Source organism: Borostomias antarcticus, assembly GCF_949987555.1.
Source record: "Borostomias antarcticus genome assembly, chromosome: 5".
NCBI classification, from domain to species: Eukaryota; Metazoa; Chordata; class Actinopteri; order Stomiiformes; family Stomiidae; genus Borostomias; species Borostomias antarcticus.
The window spans coordinates 16,560,252-16,579,931 of NC_140238.1; the positions used below are offsets into that span (position 1 = coordinate 16,560,252).

Here is a 19,680-nt window from a genome sequence, read left to right on the forward strand (position 1 = left end):
TTTAAATTTAGCTCAAACCAAGAAATGATCAAACCAATCATATGCGTTTTGCATGCTGTTTATTTCTATAAAATATAAACGGGTTCGGAACATCACAAAACGCTACTGAATTTGAATGTGACGTGTCTGCGCAGTGCGCACGCGCGAAGCATCACATGAATTTCCGGTGTCCGATTTTGACAGCTGTGAAAATAGTTGAATTGAAATTTCGACAAGAAGGTAATTAATGACAGCTTTAATAGCTTATCTAGATGTATGGTCCCCCATTTATCTGTGTGCCTCACAAATGGTCCAGATCCATTCAATCAACAACGGATTGTGAGCAATTAGTTGTAAGTAAAGTTATTTCAGCGTGGTGATGCAACATGGCAACAACACTTGTGAATCGACCCTTGTTGTGGCTGATCAGGAGATACACACAGGAACACAGACACAGATTTACCTCTTTGACCGAACGAACTTTAGAACAAGTGCCCAGTGCTTCAGTCGGCAGTAGACGTTCGAAGAGAGATGAAAACGGCGGTCTTGCCACCAGTGTACTGTCTGTATCATGGAGTACAGGAAGCGGCAGGAGTAATGACTCGGGTCGGACAGGTCTCTTCAAATCAGTCGCTGTTTGTTTGGGACTTGGTGGCGTGGCACTTATACACCACGGAGATGGTGCGGAGGATGTTCGTGACAGGGGACCCGTTTCATTCTATGGATCGATCTTAGAACGCCTGTTGCTATCCGCTCAATGTGCCTCTCCTTACAAACCCGACAGCCCACGTTACAAATACAATTTCATTGCCGATGTGGTGGAAAAATCGACTTCAGCTGTGGTCTATATTGAAATCGTTGGCCGGTGAGTTAAAAATAGTTGAACACTGCTTGTTTTTTTTCTGTAGCAGCACCTCACAGATACTCCTATGCTTATTTGAAGTTCTGACTGGATTGGATATGATAATGAAGTGAATGCATTATGGTGTCAATTACAATTGGAGGGCAAGTTGGAGTTATTGCCACAATTGCCAAATTTCTTATCTGGTGGAGGGACCAATTTGAGACAAAGCTGTCTAACAAGTTCTACTGTTTCAGGAATCCATTTTCTGGCAGGGAAGTTGCTGTTTCGAATGGTTCTGGGTTCATCATCAGCAGCGATGGGCTCATCGTGACCAACGCCCATGTCGTGGCCAACAAGCGAGGCGTCCGTGTGAAGCTGACCAATGGGCAGACTTATAATGCCACCGTGCAAGACGTTGATCAGGTGGCAGACATCGCCACCATCAAAATCAATGCCGAGGTGAGAAAGGGGCTGATGAACACTCTGTCCTGTCCTGTTCTCTTCTTCAGGCCATCATGCTGTGATTTGACTATCCGTCCTTCACTCTGCAGCATCCTCTTCCCACTCTCCCCCTGGGGTTGTCTTCTGAAGTGCGGCAGGGGGAGTTTGTGGTTGCCATGGGCAGCCCGTTTGCCCTGCGTAACACCATCACCTCTGGCATCGTCAGCTCTGTTCAGAGGGGCAGCAAGGAGCTGGGTCTGTCCAACCCCAACATGGACTACATCCAGACAGACGCGTCCATAGATGTGAGTGGGGACATGGATGAAATAGAGGCCGGCAGGTTTTATTGATAACCATCTCCTCACAAGTTCAATAAATGTGATTTATTTCTTGCAGTTTGGGAATTCTGGAGGACCTCTGATTAATTTGGTGAGTTTGAAATCTCGTGTCCCTCCCTGTAATGTCGGACCTGCTATGGCGTCCATGTGTAGGTTTCTACTGTATGCTGTTTACTCTGCTGTCTCCATAGGATGGAGAGGTCATCGGCATAAACACCATGAAGGTCACTGCAGGGATCTCTTTTGCCATTCCTTCAGACCAGCTGAAACACTTCCTGGACAAAGCCGCAGAGAAGAAAAGTAAAGTTACCTTGTCGAGATGAAAGGGAAAACTCAACATTGGAACTACAAGCTCAACGATTCTGTAGTAGTTAGATCAGTGTGATTCATTCTTCGCTTCATTGTCTTCCTAGAGTCACGGTCTGGAGATCCGCAGACCAAGCGCCGGTACATTGGGGTGATGATGTTGACCCTAACTCCAAGGTAACCACCATAGACGGCCAAGGGCTGCACAATATATCATTTCAGCATCATCATGTGCAATAGTCATATTGCAGGATGTGCAATATATATATATATATATATATACACACACACGCGCACACACACACGCACACACACACGCACACACACACACACACTATATAAGTAAGTAAGGCAGATGAACTGAAACACGTCATGCTACAACATTTTTTGCTGCTTGATACAAAAGGAAAACTTGCACAGTTCTCATTTTCCATGACTAATCTACAAGAGAAGTCTGGTATACAATTTACTCCAATTTAAGGGTTCTTGGATTCACAGATTGTTGCTAGTGAGTGACATGCAGGCTCTGCATGCACAGTGAATCACCAGTCATTCTTCTTTATTCAGTCATCTGGTGAAAATTCCTGTATTTTTTAATATCGCAATTGTTGAAAAAAAAGTATTACAATGTCATTTTTTTCCAATATTGTGCAGCCCAGGACCATCCTGTGTAAACTGCTGCTATTAAACAGCGAGATGGATTGTGACACTGTGTCGTGTCCTCTTCCCTGGGTTGAGATGTATTGTGACACCATGTCGTGTCCTCTTCCCTGGGTTGAGATGGATTGTGACACCGTGTCGTGTTCTGTTCCCTGGGTTGAGATGGATTGTGACACCGTGTCGTGTCGTGTTCCCTGGGTTGAGATGGATTGTGACACCGTATCGTGTCCTCTTCCCTGGGTTGAGATGGATTGTGACACCGTGTCGTGTTCTGTTCCCTGGGTTGCAGTATCATCGCTGAGCTTCAAATGAGGGACCCCTCCTTCCCAGACGTGAGTCATGGCACCCTGATCCACAGGGTCATCGTGGGCTCCCCGTCCGATAGGTGAGTGCCATGGACCAGGAAGTGCGTAAACCGAGACGTGCCATTCGGTCTTCGTGCAGGTGTTCTCACTCGGGTCCTCTTGTCCTCCTCACAGAGCAGGCATGATGCCAGGTGACATAGTGGTGGAGATCAACGGCTCCAAGGTGGTCACCACGGAGGAGATCTACAACGCCGTACGCACCAGCGACGCCATCACCATGGTGGTGAGGAGAGGACACAAGCTACTCAGGCTACACATCACACCAGAGTTCGCTGAGTGATAGGTAGGTAGATGGATAGATGTCAACTTTATTGATCCCAGAGGAGAAATGCCTTGGCCAATGATGAGCAGAACACAAGTAGAGTCAGGAGGAGAATGCACTGAGGAAACTATGATTGGCCAGTTTGTCACGAGACTATCATTGCGTGTGGTTTAAGACATACAGTAACAGGAAGTTGTGATTAGCGTTATTTCAATCAGGAAAGATGGTTTGATACTATGTGAAGTGTTATCTGTAACCGAAGGCTGGGGAATTACAAGTGTGGATTTGAAGGTGAAGATGCTAAGTTATCTCTTGAGCAGACAAAGATGGCTGTTACATGGAAGTGCAGAATGAACTTATCATATACTGGCATTCAATGTTCATTATCTGTGGGAACTACACTGTAGTGGCTATTTAGGAAGAGGACATTGCCACTGAATATAATATTTCAACTACTGTATATGCAAGTACTGTACCTCAAGCAAATGAAAGGATACACTATTACTGTGTTTTTTTCATTACTGAATGAGTGCTGATAATTTTCTCTTTTGAAAGTGTCTTCTTTGCATTCAACTATTATATAAGAAAAATATTGTGTAAGTCTATGAAGTCTGAAACACCACACACACATTTGTGTCCTTGAATGTTTTATTTGATAAAGCAGATATTGGATCGGCATACACAGTATTTCAGGTGTTTTGTAATTTCCCTCATGTACAGGCCCTGAGAGAACATGTTAAGTTTACTGATTGGCACACGATGAGGCCACCACAGTTGTGTGTATGTTCTTATGAATAATAATGATCATTATTTTGGTCTGGCATAGTCCTCAGCACCTTGAATAGGGCAATAAATACATTCACATATAATTCATTTTCTTCTGTGTGTACGTGTTACAGAATGCTTGAAGGTAAACAGGATGTGACAAGATGTTAAAAAGGTCCTGATAGTACATAATGCTGTGTGAAAAACGGACATGAGCCAAACACAAGCGTAATGCTTAATGTGGTGAGACGTCTTACACAAATGTGCACATATGATCATGGTTTCACAGAGAAGCACCAGCATATAGTTCCTTTTAATGATTCAAGATTATTCTGAAGATGGCTGTTCAACAGAATGAGGCAAATGTCTCTCCTGGATCACCTTTCAAACTCATTGTATATAAAAATAATAGTTCATTCACATCATTACATTCATTACAAGGTTGCATGTCAGACAGCAATCATAAAAAAAGACTACTTGTATGAAATCCTATGAAGCATTCTGTCACGAATTCTAGCATATACTCCCATCTGACCAAAGAGAAATGTTTACAAAAATAAGAACACTTGAGTATTCAAGTATAATAACTCTTTGACATACATAAACTGACACATTCACCAAATTACAATAATACTGTCTTCTTCAAATGAAGAGCTCTGCCCTGTGGCTTAGCATGATGTAGTGAGTTGGTTTGGTTTGGTTTGGTTTGGTTTGGTTTGGTTTGGTCTGGTCTGGTCTGGTCTGGTTTGGTCTGGTCTGGTCTGATGTGACGTATGGGATCCAGATAGGGAGCTACTAGTAGAGGGCCATATCTCTCCGGTGTGAGACATATACCTTTATACTGTATACAACCCCCACCCCCCCTCCCTTATTTGGTTCTTCTGCTGGTTTGGCAAGATTGGCCATTAAGTGTAACAATTTAAGAGATTTGGTTGTTGAGCTGTCCAGGGTACTTGTCAAACCTCCTCTCAGCTTCCTCGCTGAGGGCATCACCTGTTCAGGGGCAGCAATGGAGCAGTCAAAGGTGAGAGACCATGGAGAAGCCTGAGATCTGCTCAGGTGTACAGTATGTATGTATTCATCTTACTTATCCTTATATATATATATATATTATATATATATATATATTATTTTTAATTTATTTATTTATTTAAAAGACGGACATGAAGCTTACCAATATGGCAGTTATGAAGCCAGATGCGATGGCCGTCATATTTGCAGTTGCATTTCATGGCGTTATTGGTGAAGTCACTCTCCGCCACCTCGGAATTTGGATTTATAACAACCTAAAATGGTGAGAAATAGAGCACAATAGGAAATCAGTAATAATACTAAATCAGTCAATAATAATAATAATGTTTCTGTCAATAATTGGGTGTCTGTTGGTCTGTTCACCTGTAGAATGTAGTTGCCTGGCTTGACGTCGGAGATGTCGATCCACTGGCAGTCGATGTCATGCCGGTACAAATCCCAGCATCCCACTGTGATGCCCTGTTCACCAAAGTTGGCACACTCATACCTCTTAGAAACACCTGGAGTGAAAGCACAAGTTGGTGAAACACGTGAAATCATAGGCTGGTGAATGACTGACTGATATGTCCTGTCCCCTTTTAATAAAGACTACTCAGAGTAAAGGGACACCCAGACTTACTCTCGTGACACTCTGTGTCCTCGAGGCAGAAGCTAGCCTTGTGGCCCTCAGCCACCTTGCTGCCGTTTGCAGACAGCAGGTCATAGTGGGTGAAGATGTCCATGCTGTGGTAATGACTGTGTAAGAATAGTACATACTGTAGTAAATAAACAGTGAATAGTGACTAAATAGTAGAACAGTAAATAAATGGTTCTCTGGTCTTCGTCAGGTGAGTTTGATTGCATTGCATTATGGTGAATTGTTTTGCTTTCTTTCTCAGATTGTAATTTGTGATATAATTATTGATTAGTGGGATTTGTTACATAGAATGTTACATAAAATGTGGCTTATTTGTCTACGGAACCTTTGAGTCATTGTTACGTGATGTACAGTATATGGTTTTAAGATATGTATTTATTTATATATTCAATGCAATCAAACTCACCTAACGACCAACTCTGGTCGAAATGTTGTTTATAGTGCAATAAACCTTGCTTGGGTGGAGCAGTAACTGTTGTGCGGACTTTTCTGATTTGAACTGTTCATTTTTTGGCCTGCACCAGCACTAAATAGATGTGCATAACCTTTTTGTGAACCAGTCAACATTTACTGAACCAATCGGCACAATCTATAGACCTTAATCTCAGAATGACTGCCTGTCAAAATAAAGGTTACATGAATAAACGCGTCCTCTCTCTAGGTGTATACTGTACCAGTGGGTGGGGTTGAACATAGAACTCTGTATGAAGACGAAGGGGCTCCCATTACCCATGGCAGGCATGCCACACCCAGGAGTGGCGTCCAGCCTTGGGTCTGAAGTCTGCCCTGCCGATGTTGTGGATCTGGGAGGAGAAGCGGAGCAGGCGTCGGTGTCCGTAGGGCCAGTTGGCCTTGCTGGCAGACTTGGAGAGGCAGTCCTCCTCGGCGGCACAGTAAAGCATGTGGAGAGGACGGTCCTCGATGTAGACGGTCTGCTGGACCAGGGGGGCGTTCAGGACCAGGTCAGACGCCGCTGAACGCAGAGGGAGGAGGGGCATGGTCAATCAATAGTCAATGGTTAATGTAATGTAAATGAACGTGTCACATGTAAATAATGTTAAATTGTTTTCAAATAATTCAACAAACGGCCCTTCATGTTTCCCTCTCTATATGATCAGGACGTTCTGTTTCCAAGACATACAATGTCTAATTTGAGGGTTGGTCTTACAATCATTTGACTGTACATCAGGTATGTAATTCCCTCAAAGAAATTCTAAGATAAACCTCCACCTCAACCTCCCACATCCCCACATCCCCTTCTCCCCTCTACAGAGTCTGGTTGTTTCAGCCTTGGGCTTCAACCTGGCTTTCCTACATACTGAACACAGCCCCACACAACATTGTTTGTATGTTAGACCTCTTTATGATGTTTATGTTTATGTTTCTCTGTTGCTGTAACTCACTCTCAGAGCAGATGACCCCAGCCGCGAACTTCGCTGCGGCCTTCTGGCAGCTGACAGACTTGTGATGTTGGCATTGGCTCAGAGCCATCTCGTTCCCAGTGCACTTCACTCCACTCATGATCATCTCTGTTACGTTGCTGCTGTCCCAGTACCACGTTTCCTTAAGAGAGGGACGGCGACACAGAGACACACACACACACACACACACACACACACACACACAAACACAGCATCCATTAGGAGACTTTGGACAGAGAGAGATTTGTGCGTGTTTACATCCTTCTATCTTGGAAAAACAATTTGATCCATGATCCAGTGGGGATCAGAAATTGAGAAATATAATGTATGTGCATTCATAGGACATCTACAGTGAGCTTTATCGGATGCTGCTCAATTCCAAACACACATGGGATGTTTATGTATTTATGTGTTTTCTCACAGTCTTACTCACAGTAATGGCATGCATGGAGTATCCCAGCCCTAGCTGTCTGCACACCACCATGGCCTCCTTGGTGGTCCAGCCTTCGCTGCACACTGTGCCCCACTTGGACCCAATCTGAACCTCCACGCGGCCCTCATAATAAGTCCGGCCGCCCACTATCCGGATCTGCAGAGAGGCCCTATGGGATTTCAATGAAAGGGCACTTCCTGTCCTGTCTCTGACTTGTCTGATCTGTTTCCTGTCTGCGCTCCTTCTGTACACACAGTGCTGCTGGGCAGAGTAGCTTGCTAGTGCAGCGGTAAGGGGTTAGCAATGGGGCAGGCCGTCACATGGTTTCTCAGTGGTTTGTAACCATTGTGAGGTCACCACCAGGCGGGGTTAGGATTGGCCTATTTCCCCGAAGCAAGGAGGCTGGCTGGAGGTTCATGTACTGTACTTGCTGTCCATGGTTACCACCTCAGCGGGTTTTAATAACCTACTTGCAGGCCGTGGTTAGCGTAGCCTAGCCCCAGCTGCCTGCACACCACCATGGCCTCCTTGGTGCTCCAGCTCTCTCCACAGATCAGGCCCCAGCTCTGTGTCCCGTTGGAGTCCGCAGTCAACACCTCCACGCGCCCCTCGTAGCGCGTCCGCCCCCCTGTGATACGGATCTGTGCGGAGCAAACGTGTTAGGAAGCGTGTGGAGCGGAGCAGAGTTTATGGCAGGAGTATGCCTTCAGCCAGGCATACTGTCAGTTAGGGATTTCTAAAGCTCTTTGTTTGGTTTGATGGAGATGTGCTGTTAGTTTGATGAGAGTGAAACATTAAATGTCAGTAGACACACTCAAAGTGCAATAACACTTGTGAGTTGTTCACCTCTCACCACAGTCCAATCCTCAAACAAAGTTTAAAAAAACAAAAAAAAAGCGTCCTTTTGATTCATTTTCCTTACTTTGTCTACTATGGTCAATACAGGTGTGTTAAATACAAGAGAAACATGACAGATGGTCCAAATACTATTTTAAATACTTTCATTCACTTTTCTGTGCACGATTGCTCTTGTCTGGCACAATGTCACCAATGTGCGGCCCCCAAATTTGCAAACACCCACCTGACACCAGGCAGACTCAAGCAAACGCTAAGATGATTGAAAGTATTTCAAATAGTTATTTTGTCCCAGGTCGAATAGGCAGGTAAGCTCTGACCGAGTTCTCCAGGCCCATGTAGGGCGTGTTGCATCTCACAGCGGCATCCTCCACGTGCTGGCAGTCCTCTGCTGTGATGTTCTTAAACGGACAGTTCCAAATGGTCTTCTCCTGACCAAGACACTTGACCTCATTCATGTGGATGGGACCCATTCCTACCAACACATGCATCCAGAGAGACAAACGTGATCCTGGATCAAGATGCTACAAAATGCCTCTGAACATATAAAGGTGCATCTAAAGTAGTTAAAACACATGGTGACATGGAGATCTCAAAAGAACCATATCAAAAGCACAATACGGTGCATCTGTGTACACATTCTGTAATGGTTTGTACTATAAAAATTTATTTTTCCCACAAATAATTCCTCCAGTGTATTTCCCCTCTCTAATTTGATCAAATTGTTTCCAAGACATAAAATTTGAGGGGTGGTCTTACAAACATTTGACTGCACACCAGGTATGCAACTCCCTCAAAGACATTCTATGATAAACCTCCATTGTAACCTTCTCTCACATCCCCCCCTGGTTAAGGTGTTGCCCTTCTCCCCCCTACAGAGTCTGGTTGTTTCTCTATGGACAGCCTGGGGCTTCAACCCAGCTTTCCTACATACTGAACACAGCCCCATGTTCTCAGGGAGAACTGTACACACTACCTTATTCAGGTCATATTTCCAGCTTGTTTTGGCTGTACACACTGGGCTCTCTCATTCTTGAGTGCTTGTGGTTTTGAAGACGAATGTGTTGTTTTCAAGCTAAGTTAAGGTTAATGACATGTAGAACCGCTGCATGTAAAACAGCTTCTACAGTACAACTTTGAGCTACTGGTTGGTTTCTTTTCTTAACATTTTCTAAATGTTCTGTGGGCAGTGACCCTTTTAAAGAATCTGCCCTGTGGTTGGGGGGCATATCAGATGACTTCTGAGCTGTGACTGGCTGCACACACAGACAGCTGATGACTGATAAGATGTCTAGTCAACAGGTCTGACTCCACCCGGGCAATACCAAAGGAGACAGTCTGCTGTGGGACGATAGGACACGTCTGAAGCTCCTGTTCTGATGCCTTGGTGCTCTGCATGTCAGCAGAAAACAGCAACAACAGCGCAACAAGAGAAACATCCTGAATTGAAAGACAAACTCAAAAGACAATCAAATTCACATGAAGTCGCATTTTATGTTTATCCAGCCCCCTGACCTTGTCCCATACGTGCTCCAGTTAGAGCCTCCTTGGCGCTGCCGAAGCCCAGCTCCCTGCACACCACGCTGGCTGACTGCAGGGTCCAGCGGTCATCGCATACTGTGCCCCACTCATTGTTCTTCAGCACCTCCACGCGCCCCTCCCCCAGCTTGGCCCCTCCCTTCAGTCTCACCGTACTCTGAGGGGAGGAGAGGAGACAGTCACCCGACCGCTCAGCACTGAGTCAGAGGTGAAGGAAAAGCACTGGTATCACACGTGTCAGTCTGCCGTAACAAGTTTTGTCCTTCTTCTGAGACATGCACACGGGGGACCTTACCGAAGTTTTGGGTTTCTTCTTCATGCCGTTGGGTGTGAACTGCGGTCCTGGCACACAGCTGACGACAGCGGGCATGCCCCCGCTACAGAAGGCCGTGGCGTTAGCCTTGTTGAACTCCAGGGGGCAGGCTGCCAGATGCACCTCCGTGCCCGTGCAGGCGACAGAGTGGATGTGGAAGTGGTTCTTCTGTCGCTCAGCGTACAGCCTGGCGAGGAATGGAGGGAAGAGCAGGGAGGGAGGGAGGCAGGATAAGACAGGTTTCAGTCTTACAATTCATCATGACCGGCCCATCATTTTTTGTTTTGTTTTAAACCAAGACATTATTTCAGTGCCAGACGTTTTTACAATTAAATGAATAAATGTTGGATGGATTTTTGTTTGTTTGCTTAGAACACAAAGTTAAAAATAAATAAATAAGAATGTTCAGCTGTCAGTAGCTGAGTGCCAAAAACAGGCTTTTTATAAGAAGTGCCACTGCCAGTCATATAGCCCTCTGGCCTGAGTCTTTGTCTTGCACAATTCTTATCTAATCATGTGCTCCTAAAAGAAGAAGAATCATCTCACCGCCTGTAGCTATGTATGCAGTATTATTGGTAGAATTAAATCTAACAACTGCCCTCTCAAAATGGTCTTTTTATGAAATCTGAAGAAGAAAAAAATGTTTGTGGACAGTATAGTATGCCTGGGGCATTTACAACCATGTCTGAATACTACAAAAAAGGGTTTTATTGAACTGGGCACATTTTCAATCTCAAATTCCTGATGGTCCTAGTACCCAGATAAGGGCTCCAACTGGCCACAGATGCAAGCATCCATTTTGATACCTTTTCTATGTGAGATCTTTGATAGTAGTGAATATAGCTTACTGTAGGCAAGGCCCTCTTAACATTTTTTTTAAAACCAAGATTACCTTTTGATAGCCCCAGAGTTGTTCTGTTTAGACTTAGAGTTAGCTTTAGCTTTGGATGTCTGCCTGCAAGGTAAACATTTGTTAAATGATTTTACTGCATTTGTGAGGGGAGAGATGATTTTACATACAGATACTTAGTACAACAGGTTACATGAAGCACACACATCAATCACAATGAAAAAGCACAGCGTTTAACATAGGAAACATTTGACAGAGTATTACACAGTAACACTTTTTGACAGAGCATTATACAGTAACACTAGTTATTGTGATTAATTAATCCACCAGCCCATGCCACTTCTCTGATGTGCTGATTAGTACTTGATGTTAATGGTAACTATGTTAATGTGGTTCGATTAAAAGACGCAATGAAAGCTATATAAATAAAACAATGATTTGTTTCCCCTATGGTATTCCTTTTAAATTGATCAACTCTGAGATGTAGATTTAAAAATCAGAGGCACTGGTACACAACCACATGATGCCGAGATACAGGAGCTCACCAAGTGGGAAACTACATTTTCAACAAACGCTGCATGCTCAAAAGAAAAGATATGCCATTTAAAATGGATATCTTCAGAAGACAGAGGGTTGGCGTGCTTTAGCTTGAGCTGAGTTAGTGTGGCTAGAGGTAAGAGTGGCTGTCTGATCTGGGCCCTGGGCGGTTTGCTGTGTGTAGAATGAATGGGGGTGAACCTCCAGATCAGGAAAAGGCAACCATGAGTTAGACCACACACACTAGCCTACTATTACCAGAGAAGAATCAAAAGCAAGAGTGAAAACTGGTTATTTTCTAGCTCTACAGGAAACCCACTGTCGGAGACGCAACCTATTCAGGGGGGAATGACGGAGGGTTCTCCCCTAAGTATATACCTGCCAGCAGCTGAAACATTAATCTTTGGTTTGGGGACTGCTGCTCTCTTTTTGAGACGTCTGCAATGGTGAAACAGCAAAATCCCATCACACAGAGATACTAGGAAATACATGACAGCCTACACTCATGAATATACACACACGCATTCACAAACACACACACATTTTAGTACTTTATTTGATTCCAGAAATTATATTACAAACAATAGAGAATCAAATATAATATGGCTAGACAATTCCAGAACACCTACTGTACAGCACCTTCTCTTCCACACGACTAAGCTGCCTATGACAGCTGAAATAGAGCAATATTTAGCAAGTGGTTTGGCTTTGCTCTTTCTCATGTCAGCATTGTTCAGACCACTCCTGGTATATTTATATACATGGCCCAGGCTTCCAAATAAGCCTGGGCCATGTATATAAATATACCAGGAGTGGTCTGAACAATGCTGACATGAGAAAGAGCAAAGCCAAACCACTTGCTAAATATTGCTCTATTTCAGCTGTCATAGGCAGCTTAGTCGTGTGGAAGAGAAGGTTATGAGTATGCCGAGTCTGTACACACACACACACACACACACACACACACACGCACACACACACACACACTCACAGTTTTGGAGGAGGTTAGATGAGCAGGCTAGTACGGTGGGCTTCATATCCAACATTTCTGACATTCCTTGTGTCTACTACAGTTGTTAAAAATGTACAGGCACAATGGAAATATCAGTTTGGTATACTACTTTCAAACTTCTACTGTAGCCTATATGAGGCCAGTTTTCCTTCTCCTAATTTGTCATTGGAACACAATCTGTTAGCATCAATATTATAGGAAACCTTCACTTGAAATAGTAAATATCTCGTATTAAAAGCCGACTTTTTTTTTTTTTTTTTTTACTCAATCCTAAATATTGTCCCATGAATATAGCTCAGAAACATCATGGCAAAAGAGGAACCTGTCCCAGACTGCCATGTATGTATGTTTGTTCAAACGGACCGTAAAGCAAACAAGTAGTCAAACAGACTGGTCTAAACTCAAGTCAATCCGTTGGGTAAGAGAGGGGCATTCCATGGTAATATTCTGACAAGCCTTCTTCTCTATTAATTTCAGATAAAGTCTCCCTTCAAAAGTTTTTAAAGGTCTATAATGATGTATTCCTGGATGATATGGTGGTGTTTGTGTGATTCAGAACATGTTAAACCTGTATATTGCTAACCTTATCAAGTTACTGAACAGAGCAAACCTTTGGATTGTATTTTTATGAAAGCATACTGGGAAGCTGTCATAAAGGCAGTGCTTTCTCAAATCAAAGAAACAATATTTCAGAGGAATACTGTAGGCCTATGAAATTCTGTGCCACAACACCAACATGGAGGTTAATTAATAGTTAATAAATAGACTAAAATAGACTAATGGATCTGATCACTGGGCTCAATCTGTCAGTGTCCACCTGTTGAGAACTATAAGAATGGATGTGAGTTCCAGCAGGATGACACAAGGTTTCACCTCAGGTTTGATAAGAACAGAACAATTAGACTATTGATGCTGGTTGGCTAGACTCCCGTTGTCACTGTCTGTGTGTTCTGGAGACACTGACCCCCTCCCCCCTCTAAAGCCAGCATTTTCCCTGAGCCCCAGACTTCACACACGGTTGAGAGAAAACACACATTTCCCCCACGTACTACTGTGAACCATCTGCTCAAGAGGAGGAAAATCCTCCAGCTGGAGCCCGGCCTGGAATGCTGCACTCATATTAAGGCTATTAGCGGGAGAGGAAACTTGAGGGTTCAGAGCCCACCAATGGAATCAGTGTCCTCATATTCCATAACATATTCCATACTCCATAACATTCTCGTATTCCAATCTCAATGAGCATATGAGTAGTACCTCATTTTGTGACTTGTATTAACTATCATTTACAATGGACTGGGGAAATGCACTGAGACAAGACAAACACTGTTAGAAAATTTCCAACAACTGCAAGCAATCACCTTACATTCCTCAAGACTCCATAAAGAGACAAACAAAAACAAAGCAAAGGACAACAAGTATATCTGTTCTCGATATGCAGAAAAAAACATTTCACTCATCAGACTACCTCTGTGACTCAATCTGTTTATAATGTCGGTTGACAGGAAAGATTGTCTGTATACAAATGGCTGTACTGGTCACCACCACTGTATCCATGGTAACTGCTGTTTCATCCCATAAAGCCAGAGGGACCAATTGTGGTTTGTGTGCTGTTATTATGCCTCTGCCAAATGAAGTGAAACTCAGGACATACCAACAGGATTACAGACAGGTCTCTAAAAACATCTCCAAGCGATGTAACGTCCCAGAATGCTCAGACTGATTCTGAATTCCCAGTGTGAAAACTGACCACGCAGCTTTTCAAAAGAAAGCACTCTAATTTGACATGGATGTTGAATTAAACAGATGATCTACTACTGTAATACTGGGAAGAGGAAAAATCCAAGCGAGTCACTCTGACTTACTTGTAGAAGTTTCTGTTCACCTTCCTCTCGTGGGGGAATCCCAGCATGCCACAGACCACCCGGGTGTTTTTGGGGGTCCATCCCACGTCACAGATCTGGGCCCAGCTGTCCTTGTACTTCACCTCCACCACGCCCTCCGTGACGGGCATCTTCCTCTTCGTCATGGCAACCACAGGCCGCAGTCGCACCTCTTCCACTTTGTTCTCATCCACGTGCACCTGGTGTGGAGATCAGGGGCACACGTGTCTCTGGGTAAGATGAAACTACGGGAATATCTTCTCACTGATGGCTAATGGCCAAGACTATCTGCTCAGTGAATCCCACTAGCACTAGTCAGAGAGAGTGGGTGGAAAAGGAAACTGTCTGTGGTCTTGGCTAGTTGTCTGGCGGCCACATTTGAAAGAGACTCGACTCAAATACAGGAAACGGAGGAAGATTTCAGATGATGCAATGTCTGTTTTGATTGAAAGTTTGTCTCAGGAGATAAAGGGAAGGCGTGCAATTGCAAATACAGAAAGAAACAGATCCTTTTCCTGTTGTGGAGACAGGCTTCGAGTCTTACCTTTCTAAACTGCCACATCTGTCACACATGTGAGGAAGTCACACAAGAGGGCAAGTAGTCACACAAGAGGGCAAGTAGATGCACAGTAGATGCACAGTAAATGGTGCACTGCAAGAAATGTTGAGCCCAACAGAACATAATATCTGGCCCACCAAACCTAGACCTCATGATAATAATAGTGGTTTATAAAGGGCCCCTGACAGTGCAAGGCCCATGGAATTGTCTTATCTTTCCCCCCTCTTATGGCGCCCCTAGCTTGCATCTACTCAGTATAACCCCAACTGCACTTTCTAAGTTCAAGAATAATTCAGATGTTATGACCTATAAAACCCAGACAGTGTTTGTCAGTCCAGGAGCAGAGGTCACCATCAAGTTCTCTGCCAAGGGTTCAACCAACAATCCTGAGAATATGTGATCCCCAGGCTCCTTAAATCACATGCTCCCAGTCTACCACACCCAGTATAGGTGCAGGCTAATGGCCACCATGTGTCTGGCAGGGGTGAGTGGTGACAGGTGGAGTTGCATTGGTGCGTTAAATGTTTGCCATGTGTGTTAAGCCTTATAGACTCCATAGTGAAGGCTGCAGAAAGGGTAGTTTAAAAGAAGTGTTAGCTAAACACAAATTATGGGTTTATTGCCCTTTATTGCCCTAAATTAAATGATTAGTCTTGGCTTGGCATCACCAGACTAATTAAAGCTATATGCACTTGGAGAACTTCATGTGTGTGTGAGACCTAGTATGTGAACACTTTTGTGATAGTTTTCACTACATATACTGAGGTATTGTATATTTGGTTGATATATACTCCTGCTTGTTCATGTAAATCAAGTTATTCAATGAACTAATGCTTCTTACATCAATGACGTTGAAGTCGACAAAGCCAGGTAGTTTTTCATCCTTGCAGACGACCCCAGCGTCCTCGTCGTGTGTGCAGTCACTGTTGCCCCAGCCACGGGACTTGCACAGCTCAATGCTTTTCTCACCTCCATTGCACTGCACATTATCCAGCCAGATCCTCCCTGCACAGAAAACCCAGTCACCAATGCTCCACCACAGAATATGATGGCTTTGACGTATTGACACTTCAAGGAAATGTCATTCATTATCATCTGTGAGGCCATAAACTATGCATGCTAACTGTAAGTCCACTAATGAATCTGAGCCTAACAATGGTGTAACAAACGTATGTACAAATGTAATAAATGTGGCATACAGTTATAAAACATGTAATACATGTGGCATACAGTTATAAACATGTAATAAATGTGCTATTTCAAGGTTATGTTAGTCTCACCCAGGCCTTTGCCATACTTGGCACTGTGGGTCCAGCCTGTGGCTGAGACGAAGCCCAGCTGACGGCAGAGTACGTTGGCATTCGTCAGTGAGAAGTCATCATCACAGATGGTGCCCCACTCTCCCTTGTAGAAGACCTCGATCCGTCCTTCGTTGTGTTTCCGGGGGTATCCTACTAGTCTGAACTTTAGACGCTCGCTCTGTGGTTGGGCAGAAGGTGAGGCTGTCGGTGTGGTCTGGGCCAGACAGGCAGGCAGCCAAACTCCGAAGAAGAGGACAATGACACATTGTTGCAACCATCGTGAGTTCTCCATAACACACCTGTGGGAACCAGAAGAGGCCATGTTTATTTATGATAATAAAACTACAACAGGAAGTGTATTTCTAGTAAAAAAATAAATAAATGAAAGCTGTAAAATCTATGTTCTGTCAGGTCATGGAAAAAGTTAAGAGGTCAGTGCCCAACAGCATAGAGCATCATGCCACATAAAAAGCTAGTCCAGAACAGCCTAAAAAACTGTACTGAATCAACAGATCTAGCTAATGACATCGTTTTTAGTAATATAAAAAAGTTCTGTTAAACATAAGCACTGTATTCAGGAAGAGACTGAGAATCATTGTTTTTCATGACTGTGACCAAGAGGGTTACAAAAAAGGGCCTTAAAATATGCTCAGCACATGGTTAACCTCCGTTAGGAGTGAGACGGATGCAAGGACAGAGAGGTTCTCAAACACATTGATTTAAAACAGCTGTCAAATGTTTACTTGCCTGTAGTGGGGAAAGAATAACAAGAGACATTCTGAAATATAATCGCCTCAAAGGATAAAACCAGCAAGCTATAATACGTCTAATCTAAACAAATCACATGGACAACAGTATTGCTGATTAATGAGTAGCTGCTGAAAACACTTGGCATGTATCACACACCAAGTATCTGACCTCTGTGTGGTATTTCAACTCTGACCTGCTTGACCTATCCAACCCTTGGAAGATAATGATGTCTTTGTTAGTCATTAGTCTGCTAGAGGCAGGAGAATGCAATAGGAGTACAGTAGATTATTTTTTCTTTTTTATCAATCATACAAATAACATTAAGTACTGTACGTTCAGCTGTGAAACCCTCCTTCGTGTACACTTTGGGGGTGTTCACTGTAAAATGCAGACACAATAGGGTATTTGTACAGAACCACAAAGTTTCTCCTTTACAAAACATGTCTGTCTTTATCACTCAATTCCCAACCACACTACCCCAGTTCCCCACAGACAGCCTGATATCAGACAGAATCAACTCGTTAAACTCCGCAATCAATGTTGGGGTGGACGGATTCGAACGCCTGGACCCAGGCTACTCACACATGCTCCGCCCTGGGCCACAGACCCTACATAACAATGTGCTCATGTGTCAGGTAGTCTGAAAGACCCTACATAACAATGTGCTCATGTGTCAGGTAGTCTGAAAGGCGCAAAGCGACAGGGCAGCGATACACTAGATCAGCATAGCCTTGCTGTAATTGTCATACATGGTGTAACACAGATGCATGTCTGGTTCTATACTCTGATCGTTGTGATATCGTGTCTGGGACAGCGTGGTCATATAGGCTAAGGCTACGATGTCCTAATGCCCTCAGTGGTATATCAACAATATCATGCAACTAAGGTGTGTTGTTGAAATATTATTTTGACAGATAGACTGAGTGGGAAAATATCTAATGGAAGGGTGATCAAATCAGTGATATATAGGCCTAGAGCCAATAAGGCTCTAATGGAAATACAAAATGAAGACCATATGGTACTGGAATGAGGATCAAATCGTCCATCATCCCCAATCAACGTCTGGCCTAAATCTTTGAGGTTCTCTATATCGGGTGCCCCATCTTTCACGTGTCATTTGATTCCTCAAGTAGGCTACCGTTATAAAGGCTTAAGGCGGCACCGCACATACATATTCTACAACTCAGGCTCCAAGTGAATCAAATCCAGGGTCTCCTTAAGGGAACATCTTGGAAATAACATGGAAAAGGCCAGTCTGAGAAGTCATGTGAAGGCAGTTCAGATTCCAGTCTAGTTCACTGTCTGGAATAGAAGAACGATTTCTTTATTTAAAGCATGCCACATCTCATTCTCAATGCTGACTTCAGTCTCCATCAAATACGATGATTCTTCAGATCTTGCTAGTCAACCTGCTACTCCTAAGAACACTCCAGACAAGTACTACAATGACGAGGTTATTAAAGTTCCAAGGTACATACTGTATTAACGGGTTTCGTGTCATTTAAAAAAGAAATTATTATTGTCTATGAATTAGCATATTGTCTGCTAATATGCTACTGCATATCCATAAGAATACACGTTTTAGACGATCAATATTTTTATAGCACAGGCAGTTGCCGAAATCTGTTTATAAAAAATAAATATAATTGTAGCCTTTTACTGTATATTCTCCATGAGACAGAGCACCAACAGCGGTAGGACACCGTATCGACTTCGAATTGAAAAAAACAACAGCATGCCATAGGATGCGCTGTATGGTCAAGTTGCTATCATAGGCTACAAAACTAGAAAATAAGAACAAACTAGAAAAAATGAACAAACTTTTTTGAATTTGCATTGAAGAGTATCAGGTAGGCTACACAAAAATGTGCGTTAAGATGCAGCAGCGTAGGCTATCCGTCGATGATCATTCTCAAACAAGAAAATAATATAGGCTACTCATTCTCACAATTAATAGGCCGATTCATTATTACACTTACCTTTTTATGGGTTCAGTAATCTTATATCGCTATCAGTGGACTGGAAATGGGATGCTTATTCAGATATTTCCTATATATATATGTAGGCCTATATAATATTATTTTTTAAGTTACAGTAAATCAAAGTAGTCCATTCATTTCCCAATAGTATCCGCCTGTTAACGGGGGCAGAAGTCCACCTAATAGCCAATTATGTCTTTCAGCCTTTTGTCAGTAAATTGCCAGCTGTACAGCCCCTCTGGAAGGAGGGGGGAAGGTGCAGTTGACTCGTGGACTTCTGCACGACTTTAAAAAGGGGGAGGATTTTCCCTGGAAAGACACTACCTCTTTCATGGATGGTTCTAACAGCTTTTCCACTTGCGCAAGGCAAGAGCTCCTATAAAGTGAAAATCGCATTTTATTTAAGTGCTATAGCTGCTATGATCACATATTTCAAATCAGATTACTTCTTTCATATTGAATCGGTGTGAGCATGCCATTTCTTTTTTTTTTCTATTTTGGCAAAATAATGCACGTAGACCTACATGGAATGTGTAGGCCTACAGTAAATGAGAGAGAATAGACCAATGGATTCAGTGTGAAACAAACTTTTAAAAAATCTAAATCATTTATTTTCAATACA

The 19,680-nt window shown here is 43.3% G+C and overlaps 2 protein-coding genes across 2 annotated transcripts; one reads left to right on the forward strand and one right to left on the reverse strand.

Moving 5' to 3' along the window:
- The first annotated feature begins 180 nt into the window (after window positions 1–180).
- LOC311309535 (serine protease HTRA2, mitochondrial) lies at window positions 181–4,015 on the forward strand. Its single transcript, XM_084438862.1, has 8 exons — window positions 181–844; window positions 1,078–1,282; window positions 1,375–1,569; window positions 1,661–1,693; window positions 1,794–1,902; window positions 2,016–2,085; window positions 2,858–2,953; window positions 3,048–4,015. The coding sequence occupies exons 1-8, from the start codon at window positions 366–368 to the stop codon at window positions 3,211–3,213; spliced, it is 1,353 nt and encodes a 450-aa protein (XP_084294988.1). The 5' UTR covers window positions 181–365; the 3' UTR covers window positions 3,214–4,015.
- An 864-nt stretch (window positions 4,016–4,879) lies between these two features.
- Window positions 4,880–19,190, reverse strand: loxl3b (lysyl oxidase-like 3b; the record flags this gene model as incomplete). Its single annotated transcript, XM_084438063.1, has 15 exons — window positions 19,059–19,190; window positions 16,309–16,628; window positions 15,870–16,033; window positions 14,452–14,669; window positions 10,173–10,377; window positions 9,854–10,034; window positions 8,659–8,813; window positions 7,954–8,124; window positions 7,484–7,639; window positions 7,033–7,192; window positions 6,359–6,602; window positions 5,612–5,727; window positions 5,356–5,492; window positions 5,135–5,246; window positions 4,880–4,953 (listed from the first exon to the last, which is right to left on the reverse strand). Exons 2-15 carry the CDS (start codon window positions 16,619–16,621, stop codon window positions 4,880–4,882), a joined length of 2,406 nt encoding a protein of 801 aa, XP_084294189.1. The 5' UTR covers window positions 16,622–16,628; window positions 19,059–19,190.
- Window positions 19,191–19,680: the final 490 nt, after the last annotated feature.